Source organism: Trichoplusia ni, chromosome 1, assembly GCF_003590095.1.
Source record: "Trichoplusia ni isolate ovarian cell line Hi5 chromosome 1, tn1, whole genome shotgun sequence".
NCBI classification, from domain to species: domain Eukaryota; kingdom Metazoa; phylum Arthropoda; class Insecta; order Lepidoptera; family Noctuidae; genus Trichoplusia; species Trichoplusia ni.
The window spans coordinates 19334916-19344043 of NC_039478.1; the positions used below are offsets into that span (position 1 = coordinate 19334916).

A 9128-nucleotide genomic window follows, 5' to 3' on the forward strand; every position below is an offset into this window, starting at 1 on the left:
ATCATACTGGAATGGCAAAAAATTTAATGAAGCAAAAAAAAAACACATTTATATCTGATATACTATAGCTATATTTGATTAAACTTTTCTACCAAGTAAACCCCAATATATTCATATAAAAATCACACTAATCGATAACTACTCCAATAACATTAACAAACAACATAATAACATCCAATTTTATATAAGTCCATACATCTTGTACCTCATACCACAATCGTAACATGATATGAAGGGAATATTGCATATATCAAAAACATTTATTTTTTCTATGCTTAGCAATGACTTGTTTCAACAACAAATAACATTCTTTATTTCTTATCATCACGTTAAAAATCTAATACTGACTTTGGTCAAATAGCTTTGTTATCCTAGTTTAACAAAAAATATCAACAGTCAATATGCTAAACGAAACATGAAACTATGTTTATTGCATGTAAATATCAGTTAATATCAAGACAACACATTTAAACAAAATATAAATAATTTTGAACACATTTTTACATCCCATTTCACCAAAAATTCTAACCGAAAATATTGTATAATATCAATAAATATGTTATATAACTACAGGTAACATTGTAGGCACATTATTGATGAGCTTTTATTTAACTAAATAGCACGTGTTCCGAATTCTGGTAGGAAAATAACGACATTTTAGCGAAGTATCAAACTAAAATTCGGAACACAGCTGTGCAAAGGACAATAGAATCCTTTAAATATTATCCTAATAAATAAACAACATTAAAATAACTTTGGGTTTGCTACAAAGAAAGTAAAGTAAGGAAGACAAGGTAAATGGTCCCATGTACTAACAAATTAATGGAAGAAAACAAATTTCAATAAATTACAAACATGAACAATAGGGTCGATTATAGCGAAACTAATGATTCATAACGCCATGTTATTTGGTCGCATATTATAAATAAATCTACCCGTGCTGGAAACTACTATGGTTAATGATACAGACCTGACAGTGCAGGCATACGTTAATGTAATATCGACTAATTATTTAATATCATTGCACTAAATATTATCAATTTGGAATTATTCCTTTAAAGGAATGAATGATAGGTCATTAAAACTAAACAAATTCGAGTTAAATAATGGAATATCCAACGATTTGGTTACTTTGTCCCTCTTTAGGGCTACTAGTGATTTAGAAAGGTTCGTTACTAAATCACTAAGGTTAGGAAAGCTCCAATAAACTAGTTTCCATTTTGCTATATATTAAAATTAAAGCGACCTTCGGTCATATTCTTCTGAATAAAATACTTAGGGTCAGTCTTAACTACCATAATAAACTCTAAAACAAAAACAACAAAATTAACACTAATGCCGTTAGGGAATGTGCACATTACAACTATTTCTTTAGTGTATATTAAAATGTCTTCAACAAAAAAAAAGTGTAAATATAAATAAAATTATTGCAGTACCGATTTGGTTAGGTATCTACTTTGGTCTAACGATTTTTATGTATATTTCTCTTCTTAAATATAACTAAATAGAGGTCTTTTTATTTCTCCTAACTTTGTTGCTAGCATATATGTACCACTCATTGTTGTGGTGTTTCCTAATGTGTACGCCTAGGTTGCCCCTCTGCTTGGCCTTGTAGGAGCAGTAGGGACATTGGTGGGATGGAGCCTTGCCGCCACACTCGACGTTCTCGTGTCGCCGCAGAGTGGACTTCCAGCGGTACTTCTTGCCGCAGTGCTTGCACTCGAACTGCCGGCTCGCGTCGTCCGAGCTGTTGCCGTCTCTCTTCCAGTGGCCTTTCATGTCAGGCTTAGTATCGTACACGTCGTCTCCATGGATGCTGCTAGAGTTGCTGGGAAAGCCACCGTTGCTATCGTAAAAAGTATCCGATTCCTCAGGCAACACTATATCGTCGGTATCATCGTATTCCACATCAGACTCAGGATCGTCTTGTTTGATAGGCAGCTTATAGTCCATATTTTGGGCTACTGTGTTGTTGTTCTGCATAAAAGCCTGCTGCAAAAGATGGGCCTTAATGTTTTCCGGGATAGAGTTGAGCGTCTCTATTGGCAGTTTTGGTAAGTGCAAAGGAGTGGGGTAGGCCGCTACGTCTTTGGCAGAAGTGGGCTTCATGACGTTAGTGACTTGGATGCAGGAGGGCACCAACGAAACCAGCGACTGCGACTGCGCCTGCTGCGCCGACAACAGCGATAGCAGTGCGGACGGAAGGTGGCTATCCTTGTGCAACTCTGAAATACAATACATTAACGGTATTGCAAATAATAAGTTAAGCGGAACTACATACTGAGTCTTGTTAATTCTACCAAAGGCTAAAATAAAATTAAGGAACCAAAGAAATGCGTTATAATAATAAAATATAAAAAATAATTTCTGTTAGAAATTATAAAAGGCGAAGCTTCTAAATTCATGCAAAACATGCACAATCCAAATAACTGAGTTTAAAACTTATCTTCCCATAAAAATATTATCGGAATAGACTAGGTGATAGTTACCGAATGTTAAATGAAAGCCTGCTAAACTGTTTAATCGTTTAATAGCTCAAAAAATATTGAATATCAATCGTCTCTCAATACATAAGTAAACATGAGGAATATAAAATTTACTTTCCATATCAACTAAAGGAAGATCAAATAGTTTCATAGTAGTAATAAGGCACTAGGTGTAACCCGCGCGGGGCAGGCGGCAGGCGGCTAGTGGGCCTGCGCGGGCGCGGGCGCGGGGTGCTTCTTCTCGATGTGCTTCTTGAGCTCGTTGCGGCGGTGCTTGCTGTAGGCGCAGTGCGGACACTTGTACTGCGGCTCGCGGCCGCACTCCAGCGTGACGTGGCGCACGAGGTTCTTGCGCGCGTTGTAGCAGCGCTGGCAGTTGGGGCAGCGGTAGCCCTTGTCGGTCTTGTACTGCGCGCAGGCCAGCGAGTCGCGCCCGCGCCGCGCCGCCGCCTTGTCGGGGCCGCGCTCGGGCGACGGCGACGCGGACTCCGCTTTTGGAGATTTTATTTCCTCTTTTAAATTTTCTTTCGCCTCCTCCGGGATGTTCGTCGGCGACTTGACGTTTTTCAATATCGCTAACGTCGTAGTCTCGTCGACTTTTTTACTACGCGTCATGATACTATGTCGCGGCGTCGGTTTTTGATCTGGAATAAAAAATTGAATACAGTCCATTTTTCAGTTTTTTTTTAGTTGTACGGTAATAAATGCCAAATTCAAAAACCATAAAATAAAAACAAATAATAATAATGAAAACAAATATATTCACAAAGAAAAAAAAATAAAGTGTAACTGGTAGCATTTAGAGTTAACAAGTAACATAATCAAAATATTTTGTGACGTTCTTCGTAATTGTAACTAACATAAAATCAACAAATATTTTTTAAAGTAACAAAAACAAAAGAAACTCTAAAAAATATAATGAACTTAAATTGTCACAAACATCTAGTTCCTAACAATTCATGTTCTATTTTAAAGAAAACTAGTAAAAAAAGAAAATAAACGATAACATAATTTTAAAATAAGAAAAGGCTTCGAAAAGGTTCTAATTTTTCTTTTTGATTTGTAGCTCCTTTACCCAGTTGGGGTGTTTTCGAGCGATATGCGAGATCATAGTCTTTTTCTGGGAGAATTTTTTCCCACAATTTTCACAACCAAATTGTGGTCCATTGACACACTCATACTTTTCATGCCTCAGTTTGTTCCTTCTATATTTATACTGTTTCTTCTTACATAAAGAACACATGTAAAGACGATCTTTATTGGTTTCTTTTCTACACTTTCGTATTCCTCCATTAGTCGAAGAAAATTCATGTTTCCGTTTGGACCTCTTTTTAACTGCTACAACTTTCTTTTTAGCGATTTTTCTGCCCCTTTTTTTAACATTTATATCACATGAGTGTTGATTTTCTGTCTTAACTTTATCGTCGTTCTTAAAATACCCACGGGTTAATGGAAAGGGAGTTTTGGCGTAAGTAGTGTTAAACGTTTCTGGAAGTGTAAATGAAAAGCGAGAATAAATTATATACAAAACATCTTATTAGTACACTGAAGATAGAATGATTTAAAATGAAAAGGATGCCAATATGACTGAATGTAGCATGAAAAGTTTATGTTGTGCTTTTAAGCGGGTGTAGTTGTAAAGTGCGTGCAGGAGCGGAGACAGGGTAAATAAGCGTAGAGTATGTTAGCAATGATAAATAAGGAAATGTAAAATGTTTACTTTATTTATTGCCCGTGTTTATGTCCTGTTGTTGTCTGGTGTCTTGGCTTCCAACTTTTTTGCTAACTTTTAAAGTCCTACGAAATAATTTTATATCGTATTTTATTGAAAAATGAAATGCGCATCCACTAGGAACTGGTAGTGTATTACCATGCTTCCGATAATTTTGTTAATTCTATACATATGGGCGACCTAGTGAACATGCATAAATCGTAAAATAATATTTAATTCTTACAGTTTGAACATGAATTGCTAAGAAAAGTCGTTTGCAGTGAAATCACATGTGAATGCAAAAAAAAAACAAAAATAATAAAATAAATAAATAAGCCACATAACCATCAACTACGTGGACAATGAAAATAATTCACATTTACCTTCAATCCCGTCGCCGCGTGCGGGCAATCCGTTCTTCTACAAACATTAAATTTCACACTTGTGCTATAAAATCATTTTTACCACGGTATTTTTAGCGATTATAAAACCAACTAATTTTAAAATCGGTACCCAATAAAATATGGGCAAGTGCGATGTCGTGCTTAATAGATGTATGTAGTGCTACATTAATTAAAATAACTATATAATTGAAAATAAATACGTAAAAAAAATTACTTACCAATACAATAACAATTCCACTCCAGTGTTAGACTAGTATCGTGTTTACAATAAAGTGTCGCACTATTTGCTTAAGTTAATTGCAACGCGTGCTTTCTACAACAATATTACATTACTGAAGCATGCAATGATCTACATTCACTAAGATCCCATATCACAAACATAAGCGGAACATAATATTCGATGTTATATTAATGGAAACCTATACTTACCTTCATTTTACCTCACCTTAAAGGCTACACTGCATAAAACCTTATTACCATTAAATACCTTTACCTGATGCACTGAAATAACTTTGTAAACTCATATCGTAATAGTAAATATAAAACTGTAATAAGATTAGTAGTTTATAATAATATTATATACTAATTAGTAATAAGATTGGAGTTTCACATGTGAAAACACTAGCACTCTCATATCCACTGTCGTAAAAATATAATATTTATATATAATTAACATAAATAGATTATTTTAAGCAATGACTGTTTGTCTAATTCAAATTATGGGAAGACATTGCGCATTTCATCCGTTCCTTGTATGTCTGGGACCATTAACTTTTAATAGTTTTACAAGAAGTTTATCGGTTTAAAAGATTTACAAAAGTTAATTGTCCTAGAATATCAATTGAATCCCATGTGACATGTCGCGTTGTTTAGGCAAGTAATAAACATCGAAAGCAGTGTAATAGCCAACGCAACATGTTGCCTGAGTGTGCGGCGGCGTGACGTCACAAGACATGCGCCGGCCGGTGAGCTTACCTTGCGACTCTCGCGCGCCGTCACTCGAGTTCATTATATCGTCTTGAGATCGTTCCATGTGCCATTGGAAATCTGTAACGAGACGACACACTGTTGAGAACATAATTTGATTCGATATTGGTATTCTGAGATAACTGACCGGAAAAAGATGCGAAATTTCAATATGTTATGGGTAAATATTCGTATGCGGGTTTGAAATCGAGCATGAATCGGCGTCGGGGGCACGAGGCGGACGGGGATACGTACTGCGTACGACGTCGTTGTGCGCGACGGACGGCTGGTCGTCGGGCTCCTCGTCGAGCGTGAGGTCCTCCACGGCGTCGCGCGGCGGCTCGGGCTTGAGCGCGGGCTCGGGCGCGGGCTCGGGCGCGGCGGGCGCGGGCGACGCGGACCCGCGCCGCGCCTTCTTGCGGCGCCGCGACGGGCTGGCCGAGCCCGAGCGGCTGCTGGCCGGGCTGCCGTCCCGGACCTGCGCAGCGCTACATGTACTCGCCTGCTAGGTGTCACATACACATTGTTCGCTCGTTTACAAAATAAATTCACCATGGATATATGAACATTATTAACTTGCTTTGCTGTGATACATTGTGAGTGTTGACATTTGCTATTACCTAAACTTATCAGTAATTTGTCAACAGATTTAGGTTTTACAATTACTGGGTCTAATTTATGGAACTTGTTGATTTTAAAAATCCTACAGCTTACATGTTTTGTTACTACAAACTTACATCTACAATCAAAATAACCGACTAGCATATGTGCGCCACATCGAGATTCATTTATCAGGCAAAAGTAACCTGTTTTAATTGAAGCTGTATACAATACTCATTTCATGAAAGTCTGTAATTTAGTTGAAATATCGTATTTATAAAGGTAAAGGTTACATATTACATGGTAACCATGTCAATTACTAAAGTTATATATAGGTACTTATTTATGATTTTTTGACGTTTTTAAACCAATTATGCATTGTTTTCATCAGCAAGGAAGTTAAAATCAAAACATCTCAACATCTTTATGATTCTTGAAAACAATAATGATCTAGTATATGCGAGTAAACTATGGTAGGTAGCATATGTATGCACAAGGACATTATGTGTTTCTTTTTTTATCTGTCCTATTAACTGTCAAATCAATTACCATAGAATCTTGGACTCCATTTGTTTAGCTAAACGTAAACACAGATGGTGTTATATTATTTAACAGATCTATGCAATTCACTTAAGTTTAGGCAAAACTTTTCATAACTATTTGAGCACCTAAAACTATTGGCAGCTATTTATGAATTAGTAATTTTAAACCTCTGTTTTCAAAATATTTTCTTTATATGTTCAAAATGCAAATACTGTTTCTACAGCAATTATTATAATTTGTTGTTAAATAGACAGGGATCAGTTGACTAACAAGTTTACAACCAAACAGTGCTTTGAAAGTTGTTTAGCTAAATTTTGATATCACCAGTGTTTAGGAAACCAGGCTCTAAAAAAACATTGATTTTTGTACAAGAAATTCTAGAATTTCTTTAACAAAGGCTTATTAAAAATATACACTGACCAATATGCTAACTATGATCAACCCATCTGAATAACAGCAATATTGTTTAATACACACATTGTTTATTACAATGATTTTGAATTGTAAGAAAATAAATAAGGTGTATGAAACAGACTATAACTTGACTTGAGTTAAATACTTGCAACACAATGTTTTGTACAACTTGTCAGTGTTGATGAATTGCACATTTTAGCATCTGCCAAGCATACATGAATATAGTGCCAAGGTTTAGAATTTAATGTTACCTACTGTAAGTTATGATTCTTGCCACATGAGATTAAAATTTTGTCAACATTCCAAACACAATAACTCCTATTTGATTACCCACTTTCATGTAGTTGTTTGAGAATGCACTAATATTTTTATAGTACATATAAACATTAGTGTTTAATTGCATTGTAGTAAACAATGAGATCAACAAACCTGTGGCGGTGGAGAGGGGGCACGAGGCGGGTGTGCAGCAACAGACTGTGCCGGGCGCGACGGTGGCCTTGAGGGCTTGTTGTCAGAGAGCCCTTTGATCTGTAAGGACTCTGCAGCTTTCAGCAGCGCGGCTAACTGGTCTTGAGATATGTTAACCTCACCGCGGTACATATAATCCATCATCGCTCTTAACTCAGCATATTTTACATCTTTCAGGATAATTATGGGATGTTTATCATACTGCTGTGATAATACACTCTGAAACAAAACATCCACCTTTCGTTTATTTTTTCCTAGAGATTTTTCAAGAGATAGATATTCTACTATAAATTTATTGTACAATATAATAAGCTATGTTATAAAATCAATTAAATGCAATAAGATTGTGTGTAACACTAGCATATCGTTTAGTTTACGACAGATAATGAGTGTGGTTAGGTAATGAATAATTGTAAATGGGCAATTAGAAAAAGTAGTAGAGGCAACTTTCGGCTGCCACCTCATCTATGCACATACGTACTCTGCTTAATTGGCAAAACATGAAAGCTAGAATGGTACACAAGTAGTGTGTTTAATAGAGCAAAACTGTGTTGCCTTGCAGGTAACTTATACTCGATTGAAATTTGACCTACATTATAGGTAGTTTACGTACCTCGAAATAAGGACTGCATGCCGATAGGACCACTTTATGCGCCTTGAGTGTTTGTCCTTCTGCAGCCAGGGTGCAATCCACGTGCATACCCTTCTCGAGAAGAGTGTCGAAAACAGACACCAGTGTCGACTGATGGTTGTTCCACCTCAGGCAGAACTGCTGGTCGTCGTCCATGATGCCGATTAGCCACTCGCCGCGCCCTTAGCCCTACAAATGACCAAATCAAAGCTGCGTCTAAACAAGGTCTAATAACACCACGCAATAACTAGGCCATTAGGAAAACTTTACTATGAGTTCATAAACATTGGATTCTGTATGATTATCACTGTACAATGTTAATTATCTCACCAAATCACTTCATACGATGAGATCACGCCCCAACTTAACTAAATTAACTTTATGGACCACATACGAGTCGTCGTAAGCGACGCGGCACAAAGAAAATGGCCGCTTTTCCAGCGCGACAAAAAATAAAATGGCGACGAAAATTCTAAGTTTTACTATTTTCTGGGCAAACTTCTGACTTTACTTATAAGCTATTAGACTTTATCACATAGCTCGGGCACGACAAACATCGGCAAAGTCAAAAGTCAACAAAGAAACTTCTGAGAACTTTAGTTCGAAAGTTCACGAGTGGAAATTTTCAAGATGAAAAGTCCTAGCAGTAAGTAAGCCCTTATCGGAATCGTAACGCTACACCAAATAATTAATGCTTACCTTGACTATTGCATTAACTGTTCAAACGTATTTCAACACTTATTTATTTTAGAAATAATTCCACTTCAATTGTAACACATTTGCACACCCGCCAGCTTTCTTGAATGAAATTGAAAACACTAAACTAAAACTATGCTATGTTGCAAGTTTAGAGAAAGGCACCTCTATAAAAATCCAAACGAAGTACAAGTTGGAAGCGACGCGAA

The 9128-nt window shown here is 36.6% G+C and overlaps 1 protein-coding gene across 5 annotated transcripts; it reads right to left on the reverse strand.

The window, feature by feature from the left end:
• Positions 1 to 47: 47 nt before the first annotated feature.
• LOC113498135 (longitudinals lacking protein, isoforms F/I/K/T-like) lies at positions 48 to 9127 on the reverse strand. 5 transcript variants are annotated; one of them, XM_026878078.1, is made up of 6 exons: positions 8923 to 9127; positions 8206 to 8412; positions 7554 to 7811; positions 5823 to 6072; positions 5577 to 5648; positions 48 to 2225 (listed from the first exon to the last, which is right to left on the reverse strand). In XM_026878078.1, the coding sequence occupies exons 2-6, from the start codon at positions 8377 to 8379 to the stop codon at positions 1501 to 1503; spliced, it is 1479 nt and encodes a 492-aa protein (XP_026733879.1). In that variant the 5' UTR covers positions 8380 to 8412; positions 8923 to 9127; the 3' UTR covers positions 48 to 1500. The 5 variants fall into 5 exon arrangements, with proteins under 5 accessions (XP_026733879.1, XP_026733893.1, XP_026733885.1 ...); XM_026878092.1 differs by having other exon boundaries at positions 5823 to 6045; positions 8923 to 9126; XM_026878084.1 differs by lacking the exon at positions 8923 to 9127 and adding an exon at positions 8554 to 8646.
• Between the last annotated feature and the right edge of the window lies 1 nt (position 9128).

Bases quoted from the DNA above. Each gene is read 5' to 3' on its own strand.
- LOC113498135 (XM_026878078.1), bottom strand. From the start codon at position 8,379: ATGGACGACGACCAGCAGTTCTGCCTGAGGTGGAACAACCATCAGTCG. The intron at 7,812-8,205 runs GTACGTAAACTA...GTTTTGTTTCAG, and splicing joins CATGCAGTCCTTATTTCGAG to AGTGTATTATCACAGCAGTA. The intron at 6,073-7,553 runs GTTTGTTGATCT...TGTGACACCTAG, and splicing joins CCCCCTCTCCACCGCCACAG to CAGGCGAGTACATGTAGCGC.